The sequence below is a fragment of the Schistocerca piceifrons genome, chromosome 11 (genome assembly GCF_021461385.2).
Source record: "Schistocerca piceifrons isolate TAMUIC-IGC-003096 chromosome 11, iqSchPice1.1, whole genome shotgun sequence".
In the NCBI taxonomy this organism is placed as follows: domain Eukaryota; kingdom Metazoa; phylum Arthropoda; class Insecta; order Orthoptera; family Acrididae; genus Schistocerca; species Schistocerca piceifrons.
In genome coordinates, this window is record NC_060148.1 from 166,669,556 (window position 1) to 166,689,806 (window position 20,251).

At 39.2% G+C, this 20,251-nt stretch overlaps 1 protein-coding gene across 1 annotated transcript in view; it reads right to left on the reverse strand.

Moving 5' to 3' along the window:
- The window catches only part of LOC124720378 (histone-lysine N-methyltransferase eggless-like), a 414,374-nt gene that overhangs the window by 220,247 nt on the left and 173,876 nt on the right, over positions 1–20,251 (reverse strand). The window contains exon 5 of the mRNA XM_047245705.1: positions 11,396–11,448. Within this exon, the coding sequence (XP_047101661.1) occupies positions 11,396–11,448 (53 nt within the window). The remainder of the gene's footprint in view (positions 1–11,395; positions 11,449–20,251) is intronic.

Consider the following 20,251-nt stretch of genomic DNA (forward strand, 5'->3'; position numbering starts at 1 on the left):
TCATCCACTGAGTAATAACGCTTCCAGTATCTCATATACTGTAGCTTCCTTTTAAGTGGACCTAAATACATCTGCATCAACTTGTTCCCTTTTAATTTATTACAAATTTTCATTCACATATATTGAGGTCCCTGGACATACAGTCTGAGGTGGTGGGTATAAAATTTTCTTTGTTTCTAATATCATGTAAATGGACAAAATGGTTTCCCTCAGACAATTCATGTCTGGTGTACAAAAATATAATAATCTCATATATGTATAAGGATGGCAGAGTTAATATTTTAAGTTTTCTAAATAATGGTTGACATGGTTCTTTGCGATTTGCAGTGCACATATTTTGAATGTTTTTTTCTGTATTTTTAGTATCTGCACCATATCAAGTTACCCCAAAAAACAATACCATACCTAATAATGGATTCAAAGCTGCTTTTACATGCTACTTTTCATGTGCCCATGTCAGTTGCAGTTGATAATATTTGCATTTCAAATTCAAAGCTGCTCAGCTTGTTTGCTCGGTATTCCATGTATACATGTCAGCTCAAATTTCTATGTACAGTTAAACCTCAGGATTTGACTGAGTCAACTTCTTCTATATCTTGGCTGTTGTGTAAAATCTTAATCTGCTTGCATTTTGACTGTTTGGTTTTGAACTGTGAGTCTTACATATATTTAGTTTCAACCCATGTAGCTAAAACTGAGTTTCTAAGGTACTGAGGGTAGTCATCATGGATTTGGGAATTTTTTCTGAATCCTGATCTTCACCTAAGACAGAAGTATCACCTGTGAACAGAACTGATAGGGAGCTGATATGTAATGGTAAGTCATTAGCATAGCAGAGAAACAGAACTGGGCCTAATATGTAGCATTGTGGGGGAAAACCCTGAGGGACTTTTTTTTCCAGTTAGAACAATAATATGCACCATTTAAAGAGATGCTAACTGTTTGATAAGTAGGATCTAAGCCATTGTATGGCACTTCTGCTGATGCCATATTTTTCAAGTTTATAAACAAGCAATGCATGGTTTACAGAATCAAATGCCTTTGTGAGATCCCGGCAAATTCCTGCCACCTTATTTCCAGATTAAACATGCAGCAATCAATTAGAGATTCACTAAAAAGATGATGAACACCAAGGGTAGCAATAAAACAAGAACAGAATCATTACTATCTCACAGAAGAGCCATTTAATTCTGAACTGGGACAGACAACTTTTAGGGTACATCGCTACTAGTGATTGGCTACAAGGTATTATCAAAACTTCTCCTGAAGAAAGTAGAAGAAAATATAAAAAGTATAGTTGGACATTATCAGTTGGTCTTTAGGAAGGGAAGAGGAAGCTCACAACAGACCTTTACTCTGATACTAAAAGAACAAAAGGACGGTAACTTTGACATAGCGACTCTTTGATGGATCCTGAACAACAGAGAACTATATGGGACTACAAGAAAACCAGTAACAGGAATATGACAGACACAGAGGAAGGCCAAGTAGGCAAGGGCAAGATACGCAAGAGTGCTGCAGGAATCAAGACTAGTTTCAAAACGGGAGCTGAACTACCACCAATTTCATTCATCATAGTAAAGGACAAATTGATTAAACAGTGATGAAACTGGAAAACCAAATATTAACAGTGAGAATACAAAGGACAAACGGGCTTAACTGGACTCCTCAGTCTTTGCAGATGACATAGTGATAATGAGACAGAAAAAGATACAGAGCATAGCTAGACAAATTAGGCTTGATAGCCAGATGGGTGGAACTGAAGATTGTCTATAAGACAGACACTGGTTAGCACTAAGAGCTAGAAAACACTGAAAGGCACTGTGCAGAGGGTTAATAAGTTTAAGTACCTTGGAGAATACATAAAAGAAACAATAAGGAGAAATGAGGGAATTACACAGGATGAAGATAAGGTCAGCCTTCTGTGTTACAAGAGGCATATACAGTAGAAACATAATGTCTATGATCACAACAACCATGCACTACAAGACAATGATGGTGAATGCAGCTCTGTATGTGGGTGAGACAATAGCACTATGTAGACCAGATGTGGCACAACAAGACTAAAATTAGAAAGAAATTCTCAGAAAAATACTAGGTCCTAAAAGAGGTTGTGAAAGATGAATGTGACGACCTAGGGAAGAACTCTACTGGAGTGTGACAACTGTCAGGAGAAATCAGAAAGGACATGATTTGTTAGGCACACGATTATGATGAATATCAACAGAAAGATCACAGAAGCATGGAGAACTACTGGTAGGACAAGAGGAAAGATAGAAAGCAAGTGGATGCAGGGAAGTGAGGGTCAAAGTGGAAGAGAGAACAGCTTACGTGCTCGCCAATATGCCAGATATGAATGACAGAGAAGGATATAGAGAAATGTTGGTTTATGCAGACATTGTGTATCAAGAGAGGCAAAGAGATTGAAATAGAAGTGAGAGTTATTGTTTTTATCCCTTACAGCCAGCTTTGCGTCTACATTATTTCCCCTAACCATGCAGAATATTCTCCACATCTGTTGAATAATTTGTCACTTCTTTCCTAGAAAATAGTGATTCATCATGACTCTTGCAGCAGACACAGACTCGATGATTGTTGGACTACAACATATACCATACAGAGTGGAAGGTCTCTGCCACCTACCTAAAAGTAGCACAGTGGAAGGAGCCAGTCTTGTTTTTTTGGCTTTTTTAGTTTTTTCAGTGATAACACGTGCTTCAGTACCTTAAAGATCACATAGAGTTCTGCATTAAACACAGTAAATTGGCTGTGAAGTTGAAACCTGAAGATGTGGCAGGGAAGACTTCTGAACAACCTAGAGTGTCTCCTTTTTTTGAACCATTCATGTACTCTGTGATAACACTGCCATATTTATCTGAACTATTTAAAAAAAGAAGATTTAAAAGCTATACTCTAAGCATGATGGTATGCTAAATGTTTGCCACTCCATTCTGATATCCAAAGATGTCTTAGTCAGGGAACGACACAGCAGTCAGTCAGTCAGTAGCATGTTTTTCTCGAAACAGGTTCATACTGGCCTGCACTGTTATAACTTGGACGCAACAGGAAGCATACAGTCTCAATAATTTGTCTCACATAATACCCAGTATTTAAAATGTTTATAATGATAAATACAGAAATACACTGTAAACATCATTAGAACAATAGCAATTTAAGTAAAATATTTTTTAAAAATGACATCAGTTTTGCTCATATAAAAACCATTCTCTGGAATATAAGCACATTTATAGGTTTAGAGGGACACCCAACATCCAATGGCGGCAGGAATAGTTTGTGAATCAAGCAGGGACACAAATTTAAACTGCTGGATAGTGTGGAGAAACTATGGGTTAAGTGGAAGAGGATCTATGCTCTCTTCTGCATGGTGCCAATAGCAGCCAATAGAGCACACAGTAAATGAAAACATCACAAAATTCATAATAATTTATTATAACACAAAACTATAACTGCAGGAGAAGTGCCTGATCTCAATGGACTACTTGGAAGTACTTTAGCTTTTAACTACCTCTGTTTTAATGATTGAATATGTTCTCAAAAAGATAGTTTGGGAGTGGAAAAATTCCTAGTTGGCACCTATGTAAACATTCTAGTTAATTATGTTGAACTAGAATTTTTCAAAGACAATCCTGAAATGCCACTATTACAAAATATATGTTGACACTCTGTTGCTTTTTAATGGCTCCAAAGAAGAAATAGATTCACTTGCTGTTATTTAAAATAACATTCACCCTAAGATTTTCTTCACTGTAGAACATGAGAACCACAGAAGTGTAAATTTTTTAGCACTCACCATTTCAGCTTGTGACAGAAAGCATTGCTTTGCCATCTATAGAAAGCCAACTGCAACAGATGTCATCATTCATGCTAACTCCTGTCATCGATTCAAATATTTTAAAAAAATTTAAAAAATAAACATTTTTCAGTGAATGACCCATAGAATATTAAAAATACTCCTTATGCCTGATGAAGTTCAAACAGAAATAACAATACCCAAACCTTTTGTTAAGGTCAACAATTTTAATACCAATGAAGTTGGTTTATTATTGAGTAAGTTATAACAGTCACATGATTCTCTGGAAATCATCAATCGAAAACGTTACTAAAATGAACTGTATGGTAAATATTTCTGAGAAAATAAATCATTTACTTAAATTCTGTTAACTGACTATAGCTTTCACTACTGATAATCTCTTACAGAACTGGCTTGTTGTGGTCACACAAATGGACGCAACTGGTGCTGGCACACTGAGACATCTTCTGACTGATGCCACTGGCAGTCCTTTGAAGCTCACCACCAACAACAAGTGTGACCCAATCAGCAACCCCCAAGCTGCCCCCAATGAGATTGTCTTCTGTGTTGTGACAAATGGCAGCCATAAGCAGTAATAGGGTGCATGCTCAGCATTTGCATATGACAGTTATAGTATGGAGTGCCAGGGTTGCAGTTCACAGTAGAGATCAGCCTGCGAGACAATCTAAACGTGGAGTCACCAATAACAATCACACAAAGGGACAAGTGTTTACTACAATGATTGACACTGTGATGCCCAGGACGAGCATTGCCTTGTTGACACTGTATTCAGCAATGCACATGTTGACAGGCCACTACTTTGTTGTATCTGTCTGCAAACACATACAAAGAGTTGCTGTACATGTTGAGTACTACAGCACAATAAAGTGTATGTTTCTGTGTCTCTAATTTGTCTGCACTGTAATAGTTCCTCCATCCACCTCGGATCACCTAAACCTAACACGATGGGTGTGAGCCATTCTAACCAGACAATCCACACACATCAAGGCTCAAGCACACTGTTGGTAATTGCAACAGTAGTTATTTAAATTCTGATATTTATAAAATTTTGTGTGATGATTCTGATAAAGAATACATTGGACAGATGAGCCATAATTTCTCCACTCAGTTTAGAGAGCATACATCAGCCACTACCCTGGTAAATCATTATATGGCTAGTATGTAACCCAAAGTAATCATTCCAAAGAGTCCATTCATTCTCCTTAGTGCTCCTAAAGAATTCTTAATAAATGCATTTGAAGATATAGAAATTTATGTACATGATAAAAATAAGCTATTATCTATACTAAATGAGCAGTTAGAGTTTAGAGAAATGTTTTTTTTTTTTTTTTTCATCTCTTTCATGATTCATTATAGAAGTTGCCTGCTCTTTTGTTTCTTGTTTTTATTATAGATACCCCTTTTTAAAAGTTTCTAAAGTTATATTCTTCAGTTATGCCATTTCCATTAATATTTTTATGATCTTTTACAAATTTTATCTTACATCACTAATTATTTGATCCAATGGCGTTCTATTAAGCAGTATTACTATTACAACAATATTTGTGAGTTTTATATCTGTGGATACTAACTTTTAGGTTTATCATTTTGTGACCAACACCATCAGGCAACATTCTCCAACCTTCATGTCTCTGTGGTGCCACACAATGTTCCACTAGTAATCACAGCAAAACTCAATGCAGCATACGTGTCACTGCAGCCACATCCAAAGTTACATTTGCCTTGTTGGTGATCCATCATGATGTATATATTACCATAATAACTACCAGCATATAACACACACATCACTTGATCTTTGCATCTGCCCTTCCATGTCAACACGTAGCTGTGGCCAGCGGTACTTTCATCTCTGGTACTACTGTCTGGCTGCCTCACAATATTTCACAATGTTCCACAGCATCAGCATCTGCTGAGTTTATTGTGCTGTGGTTTTGTTCTATGTCTCAATGCCAAGATCACTGACTGCATACAGAGGATACTCTTCTTTCTCAGTAACGATTTCCATTGGTTTACTACTTTTAATTTTATATAAACTGTGTTCTGAAGCATTTATGATTTGTTTTATTTGGCTTATATTATATCTTTTATGTTTTATTTTTTGCTGCTGCTTTGTATGCACATTACTTTTGTAATGTTTTTAGTTATTTTCGTAACTTGTGAGAGAACTGCATGGGAGCCAGCCAGAGCCAGTCCAAGACAATATAAAGATTATTTGCCTGCCAGGGGTCACTAGCTTCCTGCCACAGATGACTGAGGTGTCACCCATGGTCAGTAGCCTCTGGTGGGATGCCTAGAGCTTCTGAAGGGCACACTACTTGAATGAGATGCATGCCATACCCATAGTAACGGAGGTGTAGTACAATGTGGGTTACAACATTTACTGTATGCCTTACTGGCTGCTATTGACATCATGCAGAATGCAGTGCTTGGAGCTTCTCCCACTTAACATAGAGTCTCTCCACCCTATTCAGCAGCTGACAATCATGTCTCAACAGAAGTTACCTGATCCATTTGTCACATATGCTTGCCACCATTGGGTTCATTTCTCCTTTTAATTGTTCTTACATTTAAATGCTTCAGTTTGCAAAACTTCTTGTTAGACAAATCTCTAAATGAACTTATATTTCAGAGGATGTTCTGAAGGTGGTCTTGAAAATTTACTGAAACTGGTCATCCTCTAAATAAGCATGGAAAAACTGGTAGAAGCCAACCTCGGTGAAGATCAGTTTGGATTCCGCAGAAATGTTGGAACACGAGAGGCAATACTGACCCTACGACTTATCTTAGAAAATAGATTAAGGAAAGGCAAACCTACATTTCTAGCATTTGTAGACTTAGAGAAAGCTTTTGACAATGTTGACTGGAATACTCTCTTTCAAATTCTGAAGGTGACAGGGGTAAAATACAGGGAGCGAAAGGCTATTTACAATTTGTACAGAAACCAGATGGCAGTTACAAGAGTCGAGGGGCATGAAAGGGAAGCAGTGGTTGGGAAGGGAGTGAGACAGGGTTGTAGCCTCTCCCCAATGTTATTCAATCTGTATATTGAGCAAGCAGTAAAGGAAACAAAAGAAAAATTCGGAGTAGGTATTAAAATTCATGGACAAGAAGTAAAAACTTTGAGGTTCGCCGATGACATTGTAATTCTGTCAGAGACAGCAAAGGACTTGGAAGAGCAGTTGAACGGAATGGACAGTGTCTTGAAAGGAGGATATAAGATGAACAACAACAAAAGCAAAACAAGAATAATGGAATGTAGTCGAATTAAGTTGGGTGATGCTGAGGGAATTAGATTAGGAAATGAGACACTTAAAGTAGTAAAGGAGTTTTGCTATTTGGGAAGCAAAATAACTGATGATGGTCGAAGTAGAGAGGATATAAAATGTAGACTGGCAATGGCAAGGAAAGCGTTTCTGAAGAAGAGAAATTTGTTAACATCGAGTATAGATTTAAGTGTCAGAAAGTCGTTTCTGAAAGTATTTGTATGGAGTGTAGCCACGTATGGAAGTGAAACATGGACGATAAATAGTTTGGACAAGAAGAGAATAGAAGCTTTTGAAATGTGGTGCCACAGAAGAATGCTGAAGATTAGATGGGTAAATCACATAACTAATGAGGAGGTATTGAATAGAATTGGGGAGGAGTTTGTGGCAAAACTTGACAAGAAGAAGGGACCGGTTGGTAGAACATGTTCTGAGGCATCAAGGGATCACAAATTTAGCATTAGAGGGCAGTGTGGAGGGTAAAAATCGTAGAGGGAGACCAAGAGATGAATAGACTAAGCAGATTCAGAAGGATGTAGGTTGCAGTAAATACTGGGAGATGAAGAAGCTTGCACAGGATAGAGTAGCATGGAGAGCTGCATCAAACCAGTCGCAGGACTGAAGAAAACAACAACAACAACAACAACAACAACATACGATCAAGACTGTTTCAATTTTTTTACAAAGTAAATACATTAACATGTTAAAAAAGATATTAAAAAACTACAGTGACACCGCATGACATCTGTGAGCCTGTGGGAAATGTTGTGATTTTGATTCATATGCATGTAAAGTAAAAGCACACACACCATTTAAAAGATAACTAACATGTGTAACCAATCACACTGTCATGACATAACCACACTGAAGTGCAAATCTGAAGGCAGTGTTATCAGGGACATACAACACTTAACACTGAAAGCACATTTTGTTTGAACATCAGTGTATAGCCTGAACAGTTGTATGAACTGATGACCCGTAGCACAACAGCCAGTGATACTAATCATTAAGCCTACTGTTTGCGCAACAGTTTGTGGCAGCACTACACTACTAACACGCCTAGCTCTGATTCTTCAAAGAATCTAACTCTATGTATAAACCAGCTTCAGACAGATGGAGTGAAACTGGTGAAAATTGCAGCAGTAGGACCCAAAACATTATTCTCAGTGATGAAGGTAGTCAAGTTCAAAATCAAGAGGCCATGGCAAAAATTTTTAATGAGTACTATTTAAGCATTGCCAGAAAAAAAATACAACATACAACAGATACACAGAAAAGGCGATAAAATACAGAAAGATCATTTCCCAATTTCTTTTTAGAGCAGATAGATTAAGCCCCCTATAACAGTACAAAAATCAAGAAGAACTGTAATCTTTTAAGAATCAGAAATTCAAATGGTGTCAATAGTATTTCCAGCAAACCACTAAAAGATTGCCGTAATCAGTTTGGTGAAGTCCTACCTCATATATTCCTCTCTCAAACAAGGTATCTTCCCTGACAGGATGAAGCAGCTATTATAAAGTCCCTCTACAAAAAAAGGCAATGCCCCATATGTTACAAACTATAATCCTCTCTCTCTCTCTCTCTCTCTCTCTCTCTCTCTCTCTCTCTCTCTCTCTCTTTCTCCCTCTCTCCCTCCCCCTCTTTTAACTACACTTTCACGAGTCCTCAAAAAATTAATATATGCCTGGATAGTCAGCCACCTAAAAAGCTTTCCAATAATTAGTAAAAACCAGTTTGGATTCATAGAAGGTACCTCCACAAACAAATCTATATTTTCATCTACCAATAACATTTTGGAATGTCTTGACAGGAAGACATTGCCTATCAGCATATTTAGCCACCTGTCTAAGGCCTTCGACTGTGTCAATCATAGAATGCTCATAGAGAAAGCATGCCACTATGGAGACTGAGAACCAATCGGCAACTGGCTCCAATCCTATCTAGAGGACAGTCAACAGAAAATAGCATAGACGGTAACAATACACACACAGGAGTGGTACACTCCAACTGGGGAGCAATTCATTATGAAGTTCCACAAGATTCTGTCCTTGTCCCGTACCGAGCGAGGTGACGCAGAGGTTAGCACACTGGACTCGCATTCGGGAGGACGACAGTTCAATCCCGCGTCCGGCCATCCTGATTTAGGTTTTCCATGATTTCCTACATAGCTTCAGGTAAATGCCGGGATGGTGCCTTTGAAAGGGGTGGCCGAATTCCTCCCCCATCCTTCCCTATTCCAATGAGACCGATGACCTCGCTGTTTGGTCTCTTCCCCAAACAACCCAACCCCCTTGTCCCCTGCTATTTCTCATATATAATAATGACCTATCTCTATTGTCAAACAAAGCTAGCAATTTTACTATATTTGCTGATGACACAGGTATTGTGACAGACAGTAAAACATCCACTGATCTAGAGTTAAATGTCAACCAATTACTTGCAGATATTATAAACTGGTTCACAGCAAATTCTCTATCAATAAACTCCAGCAAAGTCAGTTACATTTGTTTCCATTCTGATTACAAACGCACACAGGAAATAAGCACAGAACACGGGAGTCAGAAGATACGAAGGCTACATTATCCAAAATTCTTAGGCATCTTCCATATAGATAGCAGGTTTAACTGTGAACACAATATCCACTAAACCCTGAAAATGCTTAGCTCAGCAAACATTTATGTTTGAGACAATCACCAAAACCAAACACATTTAACATCCACCTACTTTGATGACTTCCATTTACTTATTTGTTATAGAATAACTGTCTAAGTCAATTCACCAATGATAAAAATTGTCAGAAAAAGTTGTTCAAATTTTATGTCAAGTGCCTCCAAGAACCTCATTCATTATCTTTTTTAGCAAAAGGGGATACTAACTACTACCCCATAATATCTCTTTTCAATCCTGACATTCATGGTTCACAATTTTTCTCAATATGAAACAAACAAGTTGTACCATCATCATAAGAAATGTGACACACACTGTGACCTGAAAAATTTGTCTCTAGTGCAAAAAGGTGTAAAATACACATGTACAAAATCCTCAATGTGTTTCCAAGTAATATTAAGTGTCTATGAGATATAATGTACTGTTTAAAAGTAAGTTAAAGGAGTTGTTGCTTGAAAAAAATTTCTGTTCTTTAGATAAATTCTTCGGCAGAGATAGATAAGATTATTTCTGATGTATTTTTTTGTATTTTGCTTTAATGTACCTTGCTGCTTTAGTTACATTAAACTGTGTTCTGAAAGTCCAGATGATGGTCTTTCTCATTTTATAAATAATTTTTATACAATATCTGAAAATTGTATCTTTACCTCTGTTTCTCAATATAATTAAAACTTATTGATTGTGTTTCTTTATTATTATTTTCTAATTTGTATTCTTAATCTTTGTTTGTGGTCTTTAAGTATACAAATATAATAATGTGATTAAATGTTTTGATTCATCACACACCTATGCACTACCATGCAGAAATATCTATGAATATGTATCACAATAAATAAATAAATAAGTAAAATAATTAAAGATATAATCATACTCAAGTTAATTTTTAAATTCAGTAATTGTAGGCCTATAAGTTAGAGTCATATGAGAACTACTTTCCATCATCGTTTTTTCAATTGTATAAACATTTACGCAATTGGTGTTGAGAAATATTTACATTTTTCTAAAAGAATAGGTTTCCTCCTGAACTGTGTCATGCAACAATATGATTTTGGGGGTATCTTCAGTGGTATATGTGGCTACTGTCTGAAAAATGGGGAACTAAGAGTTACTACCAAAGAATAATACTAATGCTGAAATCTGACTGCATGAACAGTGAAAAAGTAGTTAGTGATAAACCTTTTTCCATTTCATTGTCTTTTGAAGTGTGTCAGTAAGGAAAAGTCTGAACAAGTGTTGAATTATTTGCAAAGTTTGTTGGCAGCCACCAAGTACTCTCATTCTCAAATACTGGAAGAATATAATTCTGGGTAATTTGTGAACCATGAATTATGCTGCCTCAAGACATACACACATATTCTACCTTTAACCTAAGATTATACCTTTTACCGAGTCAATTATGGCAGTATTTTAAATTTTTAAATTTAGTCAATAATTACAACACACAGAAAACCAAATTTTCATTCCTCTGGGTGCCATTAGATAAGCAATCTGCAGCTGGCACCAGGTACCATTTTAGACATGAATTAATACAGACTTGGTTGCAACCAAATTTTACAGCAACTGTGACAGTTATCTATATAGCTTTTCACATATTGTGTACAAAAAAAAGGTCTAAACCACAACTACTTACAGCTGATGACTCTTTCCCCAATGCCTTTGTGTAGCTATCTCTCAGCATTTCACCTACAAGAAAAAAAATAGACAACATAAAAAACATATTGCATTTCATCACCTCTGTAATAAGTTCAAATGATGATAAAGATCCTGTAAATAGGAACAAATATAATGTGCACACAAAAAACTTATAATCGAACTGAAAAATATAAATATTTTATAAGGCAACTGTAGCATATTATATCTGTTTCCCAAATCTTTGGGGATGGTAAATCTTTCTGTTGCATTATCATTGTGCTGAGTGTGTCGTAGAAGGTGTAGGTTTTCATGTACATATTATTGCCCCTATTTGTAAATAATAGAATCTTTTTAGTGTGAGACACATTCTAACGCCTGAAAAAAGATTTAGATGTAGATATAGAAAAATTACATTGGAATAGTCATTAAACATCACTTACAACTGAAAACAAGGGAGCCAGGTTGGGGTGGGAGCTAGATGGGGTACTTGACTATATCTAGAATCTTGAGGGGAGGGAGGTTTATGCACTTTACATTTATTACAACATTCTTGTGCATTTCTAAAAAATATTGTCGGCTATTTTACTATGTTGCAGATTTGGCATTATTGTTTGCAACAGAAAATGCTGTCCGTGTCATTTTTAAAATTTCTTTATATTTTTCCAGGTAGGGTAATATGAAATGGAAACTTTTCCCTGATGTTTTGTTGCTATCCCACTTGATCTTCCTCAGTTGTTCTGATTTATTTTATATTTCAGATTTTTAATTTTTAGTGAGACCCCATAACATTATAAATTGAGGAATGATATTATTTCTTCAGAGTAACTCATTGAATATTTTATGACAAAGATGTAATTTCACATCATTCAATCAAAATGGTGGCATTCACATTCATATTAATGAAGTGTACTTAAAATATACCGATTAAAAATGCTTCCCATTTTGGTATCAAAATAATCTACCAGAAAATATTGAGTTTATATCGATCAATCCTTTGTGGTATAATATCTTCTTAAATTCCTTTCACATTTGTATCTTCCAATACTAGATGAATAAGTTATATGAGCTGCTATCCAAAATTTTCGGGACTGGTGCTGCCATCTGTTGAAAACCTTACCTTCAGACTAATGGTCACCATCACCCTCGAAGTAGTTCCCATCCACACGTACACAACAGTCCCAGCACTTCTGCCACTCGTCAAACGTTTTCTGGAAGTCCTGTTCTTTGAGTGCGTTTATCACCACCAGCAATGCTTCTTAAATCCTATCTAGAGTGTCGAACCAATGGTCTTTCAACTTGAGTCTCAGTTTTGGGAATAGTGCGAAGTCGCAAGGTGCCAGATCTGGTAAGTATGGTGGGTGGGATACAACTGCCATGTTGTTTTATGCCAAAAAGGTCCTGGTGAGCAAGGACATGTGACAGGGCACATTGGCATGATGCAGCAACCAGTTCCCTTGATGGCAAAGTTCAGGCCCTCGTTGTCACACGTTTTCATGGAGCTGATGCAAAATATCATGGTAGTATGCTGACTTCACTGTTTGGCTGGGTGAGATGAATTCTTTGTGCACAATTCCCTTGGGATCAAGGAAAACAGTGATTGTGCTCTTCACTTTGCTCTTCACCTGTCTCACTTTTTTGGGTCTTGGAAAGCCAGCACTCTTCCACTGGGACGATTGTTGCTTTGTCTCTGGGTCATAACCATAAATCCAGCTCTTGTTGCTGGTGAGAACCCATGACAAGAAGGTTGGATCATCGGATGTGGTCTGACAAAGGTCAGTGCACACTTCAACATGCTGTGCCTTCTGATTGGCAGTCAAGATCCTTGGCACAAATTTTGCGGCAACACAATGCATGCCCTATTCATCAGTCAACATTCATTGACATGTCCCATAACCAATACCCACTTCATCCGCAAGGCCTTGAATGATTTGACGTCGATCCGCACAAACCAATTGTTGAAGTTTGGAAACAATGCCTGGTGTTGTGCGGCTAATGGGCCTTCCAGTGAGAGCATCTTCTTCAATGTCTGTACGGCCGGCCCTGGACTGAGCATGTCATTCAAACACACGTGTACGGCTCATGCTCTGTCCCCCAAACACTTGAATCACTGCAAGGGTCTCTGTAGCACTTTTCCCAAGATTTGCACAGAATTTGATACACACATGCTGTTCTGTTCGCGGATCCCTCATAAAATCACCACACACACCAAACACAGAGTATTGCAGAAATCACTGTGGACACGCAACACGTCCTCCCAGCTGAATGCCACTCCGCACACTGATTCATCAGATATGCAACTCTCGCCACTTAGCAGTGCAAAGATCTACTCTTACTTTCCAGATGGCAGCACTAGTCCCAAAAATTTTGGATTCAACCTCATATAAAGAAAGCCAATTAGAGAGTTACCCCCTCTAAGATTAATTTCTGTGGACAGTCATACAAAGATACACAGATGTACTGAAGTTTGACAAAGTAATATCAATATCTTGATACAACCACTTTATTTACAGACCTTCTATTCTGATTTGTCTGTAATGGTATGATGCTGCCTTCTATTTATATATGGAAGTGTTTTTAGCTGCCACCAGGCTTCTGGTTGTTATGCTGTTGTGCAGTCATGTCTGAAAGTGACACCAGTTAAGCACCTGCTCATGATACTGGTGTTACTATGTGTCATTTAATATTCAAGGACACTATCACTGCTGAGATGTAAAGCAAAGATACTCTACAGAGACAAACAACAGTCAGGAACTTAAACTAGTCACACACGGATAAAAATTTGAATCATCAATAAGGGCGACAGTAGCTGTTATTTAGACACAATTTAAGGAAGAGTTTGCCAGTAGACTAACACTGCCCTTTCTTGACCAGTATCGGTGTACACAGTGGACATCAGAGGGTCCCATAAGGAGTTACAGGCCACAAGAGACATACAGAGGAAAATGAGAGAAATCGGAAAAATTCATCTTCTATTGTTTGCCCACAGGCGACAGAGCAACTTGTAATAAATAAACAACATAAATGACTGTCAAGTAAATCCACTTCCAGGTTACAGCCACCTCCTTAATGCAGAATTTATGATTCACATCGCAAACACCACTTAAATGAACAAAACTTTTCACAAAGAAGATATTTTACTGAAGAAAGGTATCTGACAACAGCTGACTTAGAGAGCATATACAGAAAAATGGATAATTTTTTTCCTTGAGTCATCAGTCGTCTTACTGGTTTGATGCAGTCTGCTATGAATTCCTCTCCTGCATTAACTTTTTCATCTCAGAATAGCACTTGCACCCTCTGTTCTCAAGTATTTGTTAGATATATTCAAATCTCTGTCTACCTCTAAACTTTTTACTCTCTACAGTTCTCTCTAGTATGTTGGAGGTAATTCCCTTATGCCTTAACACACGTTTCATCACTTTGTCCCTTCTTCTTGTCACTGTTTACCATACGTTCCTTCTTTCACTGATTCTGTGGAGAACCACCTCATTCCTTAACCTATCAGTACACTTACTTTCAGCATCCTTCTGTAGTATAACATCTGAAATGCTTCTAATCTCTTCTTTTCTGTTTTCTCACTGCCCATCATTCATTACAATACAATGCCATGCTCCAAGCTTACACACTCAGAAGTTCCATCCTCAGATTCAAGCCAAAGTTTGATGCCAGCAGACTTCTCTCGGGTAGAAATATTATAAGAAAATATCGCTAGCAAAAATCTCGTGTTCATTTGTTCAAAATCTTAAATCTTCACAAGGTCTTCAAAAATTGCTTGGGAATTTTGTAACACTGTTGCATGTCGAAACAAGTGTGTTTTATATACCTTTTTAATACATAAATAAATATGTATTATATAAAGCAAAAACATTATTACCAGTATTTCTGCAAGGTTCTTACTGTTTTAATTCAAATTTTTACATGATACTCTGATGAGAATTAAGATAGACATTGGCCTTATATTTCAATATATAACTATATGTGTAATATGTAAATTGGAAATATTGTTATCAGAAATCACAAAAAGTACTTGATCGATTGCAAAAATCAAACAATGGAAAATCCAGGATGGAATGTAAAAATACCAGAGAAGGAAAGTTGCTACTCACCATATAGCGGAGATGCTGAGTCGTGATAGGCACAACAAAAAGATTCACACAATTATAGCTTTCGGCCATTAAGGCCAGCCCAAAGCTACAATTGTGTGAATCTTTTTGTTGTGCCTATCACGACTCAGCATCTCCGGTATATGATCAATTGCAACTTTTACGTGAACAGGAATCAGGAATGGAGTGGGGAAGGGTGAAGGATAACAGGGTAGGGGTTGAGGCTGAGAACAGCACTGTCTGGTTGGGCGTGCGGACTGATGATACTGCCAGGTGCGTTGATGGGAGTGGGGAGTGGACGAAAAATGGGGAGCAGAAAAAGAGGGGAGAAGGAAGGAGAAAAAATGGGTGGGTACATTGACAGAGGGCAGCAAACAATGAGGGTGAAGAGACATGAAAACAGAGGTGGTGGTAGGGAAAAGGGGGGTAGAAACTGTTGGGTGGAGTGTGCAGTGTGGGGGAGAGCAAGTTGTCATAAGTTCAGCCTGAGAATGCATTGACAGGTAACTTCCATCCATGCAGTTCAGAGAACATGGTGGTAGCGGCAGGGTTTGAATCAAGAGGCACCCGGGTTGTTACGCAGCCACTGAAATCATGCAAGTTATATTCAAGCTACATGTTGTGCCACAGGGTGGTCTACTCCACTCTTGGCCACAGTTTGGCAGTGGCCATTCATCTTGGTGGACATGGTTGGTAGTCATACCAATACACAAGCTGTGCAATCGTTGCAGCAGATCTGGTGTATGACATGGCTGGCTGCACTGGTGGCCAAGACTTTGATGGGGTAAGATAACCCTGTGACAGGCCTGGTATAGGAAGTGCTAGGTGGGTGGATTGGGCAAGTCTTGCACCTGAGTTGTCCAGATGGATATGATCCCTGTGCCAAGGAGTAGGGATTGGAAGTGGCACAGGGATGGACTAGGATGTTGTGGAGGTTGGGTGGGTGATGGAACACTTTATGAGTGGTTGGAATGATCTTGTGTAGGATATCTGTCATTTCAAGGCATAATGATAGATAATCATAGCCTTGACAAAGGATGTGGTTCAGAAGTTGAAGTGTGGGATAATGTTGGGTGACACTGGGGGCACTCTTTTGTAGCTGGCTCTTACAACTGATGAGAGAATTGGGAGTGTGTGGGGAAATGAAAATCAAAACCTGTTTGGAGACTAGGTGTGTTGAATACTGCCTGTCTTTGAAGTCTTTAGTGAGACTTTTGGCATACTGGCAAAGGGAGTTCCTCTCACTGCAGATACACCATCACTGGGTGACCAAACTGTATGGGAGGAATTTTTTGGTGTGAAAGAGATGGCAGCTGTGAAAATACTGGTACTGTTGGTGGCTGCTGGGTTTAATGTGGACAGAGTTGTGAATGGAGCCATCAGAGAGATGGTGGCAAGCAGGGTTGAGGAAGACCAGGTGAAGCAATTTGTAGTAACGATGTTGAGGTTATGAAAGAATGAAGATAGAGTGTCTTGGCCCTGGGTCCAGATCTTGAAGATATTATCAGTGAACCTGAACCAGAGCAGGGGTTTGGGAGGCTAGGAAGGTTTCCTCTAGATGGCCTATAAACAGGTTGGCATAGCAGGGTCCCATGTGAGAGCCCATAGCTACGCCACAGACTTGTTTGTATACCTTCCCTCCAAAGGAGAAGTGTTACAATACAGATAGTTAGATGTATGAGGAATGAAGTAGGGGGGTTTGGAGTCTCAAGGACATTGGGAAAGGTAGTGTTCAATTGCACCAAGACTATGAGTATGAGGGTTTTTGGTATCTAGGGATGTGGAATCAACAGTGACCAGTAAGAAACCAGAAGGTAATGTATTGCTTATGGTGGAGAGTAGGTATATTGTCAAGGGAGACTAGATTACCACTAACTGGTTGGCAGTGATGGTCATTAATGGCTGAAATACTTTCAGTGGGGGCACAACAACAAGCTACAATTCGAAGTCCATGATTGTTTGTTTTCTTAATTTTGGGGAGGATGTAAGTAGGTGGTTGGGTGGGGTGTCATTGGGTTGAAGAGGGAAATCAATTCACGGGAAAGTCAAACCTTTGGATAGTACTGAAACTTCTGTGGGGCTGAGTAATATTGAGGAAATGTTAACAACAGTGTTTCAGGATTGTTTAAGCTCCAGATTTGGATTTGGGGTGTTGCTAGGGAGTTTTGAGGGATGCTCCTATTTGAAAAGGTCCGCTGGGAGGGTCCAGATTCTATGAGGGCTTCACAATGAGGAACACTGTGGATATGATAGGTGTTGTATAGTGGTGTCCAAAAATGACAACAGCATGTCAGCAGGTTTGATAACTTATGGAGGTGGTGTCTTGATTGCTATTCCAGGTGCTGGAAAGCAAGGGTTTCAATTTCAGGTATGTGATGTATGTAACAGGGATCGCACAGCAGCAGTATCTTGTGGAGGGAGCAGAGGTGGTTCTGGGTTGCCTGTGTCGTGGAAGTGTGTTTTTCCAGCACCAGGCTTTCGATGGACAGGGACTGGTGGAATCTGAAAAGGTGAAGGTCCCTGCAAAAGGAGGGGTGGCATACAGAAAAAGGAACTTTTGTGCTGGGGAAATTGGAGTGGGGGAGATTCCATGTTTTAGGCAACATTTAAGGAACAGTATGTGGAAATCGGTTTCAGCTAGGGAAAGGGATACTTTCTTGAACTGGTGCAGAATGATGGAGAAAAAGTTCATTGCAGCAGGGATGGCATTCAGGAAATGGGAAATAACATAGGAAATGGACAAATGAAGGCATTAGGTGGCTGTGATGGGAACTGGATAACAGGAACATATGCTTAAAAATATGTACAGGCATGCAACTACGCTCACAAATAAGCAAAACAAGTATAAAAGAAGTCAAAATATGCACAAATATGTGAAAATACAGGGTTTACTCAAAAACTACTGGAAAATTCACAATTTTGTGCCAATGGTGTGTTGGAGTGAAATGGTTGGTTGGATTAAAAGAGGGGAAAAGGGACCAAACTACGAGGTCATCAGTCCTTTGTTCTGAATAAAACAATGCAGCAAGTGTGAGAATAAAACAAACGAGACTGACAACTCAAAATGGAATGAAAGGTAAAATCACAAGAATGATGAAGGGCAACAAACATGTAAACGGACAAAAGGGGACATGAAAACCACATAAATGCAAGAAATGGGAAGAAGAGATTAAAACAACAAAGCAGATTACCATAGCTGGCTGGCCATGAGAATAAAAAAGGAGAAGCCAGCCACTCAGCAACACATTAAAACTTCAACCCTAGAAGGACTGCGGTGGAGGACACAGAGGGACAAAGGACGTGTGTTAAAACTTAGATCAAATTATAAAACCCACACTTACGAATAAAAAGTAAAACTAGATCATCCAGTGAGGTATTGTCAAATAAAATTAGCAGCAACGAGTCTGGTAACACAAGATTTTGTTGCTGAACAGTCAAAGTGGGACAATGCACCAGAATATGGGCCACTGTCAACAGGGCGCTGCACTGACACTCAGGCGGGTCTTCAAGTGCAGGAGGTAACCATGGGTCACCCAAGCATGGTCAATGAGGAGCCGGCAGAGCACAACTGATTCCCTGTGAGAGTCCTGTATGGAAGTTTTCGACACATTCATAATCTCCTTAATGACACAAAGATTGTTGTATGTACAGTTATGCCACTCTGTTCCCCAAAGCCAAAAAACCCTACAGCATAAGTCAAAACGCAGGTCAGGTTCAGAGATGCCCATCTCCAGAAGCAGTTTCCGCTTAGCCTGTTTGGCCAGCCTGCCAAGTACGTTCCCTGGGATGCCGATGTGTCTTGGGGTCCAAACGAACACCACTCAACGACAGTATCAGCCCATAGATGAACTCCTAGATGGATGCTACCAAAGGATGGTGGCGAGGGTAGCACTGGTTGATAGCTTTTAGGCTGCTGAAGGAGTAAGTACACAGAAGAAACGATTCCGCTGGGGTATGAACGGATATACTGAAGTGCACAAGAGATGGCCACCAGCTCTGCAGTGAATACACTGCATCCATCGGGCAAGGAATGCTGTTCAAAATGGCCTCTGTGGACGTAGGCGAAGCCAACATGACCATCAGCCATCAAGCCATTGGTGTAAACCATTTCAGAGCCCTGGAACACGTCAATGATGATGATGATGATGATGATGATGATGAGTTGGGTTGGGTTGAGGGGGCGTTAGACTTCACAGTCCTCAGTGCCCTGATGAAAAGTCAACATGAAATCTCATGGGTGGGGACAAAGGCAGTCCCACATGCAGAGCAGTTTAAAACGTACTAAAGTCTGCTGCCCTTCCCCACCAGTTTAGGGATGAGGCCTGAGAGTTCACAAAATTTCACCACTCTGTTAACACTGGTATCGGTATATGCGAGGATGGTGGGCAGATCTCCAGCGAGATGAGGGGCTGCACTATTATCAGTATACAGGACGCACGTAGCCACAAACTTCACAGAAAGGTGGATCCTCCCCCCAGAGGAGGAAGCGATGTGTGAAAGGGCTATGCCCGATGTGGAGTCTGGTAAGCAAAACCTCCTTCCAGCGGCAAGACTGACACGAAGTCCACCAAGCTTTTGTGGTCGGTTTGAGCAGCCGCAGTTTGTTGTAAGACACCTACAACCATTCAGTCTCCCACTGAAGCATGATGCATCTGTCAGAAAATGAGATAATGGCGTGGAACAGGATGGGACATTGATGGACAGCACCATCCCAACATGCTTCCTTGGCAGCTTTATCAGCCATGTTGTTA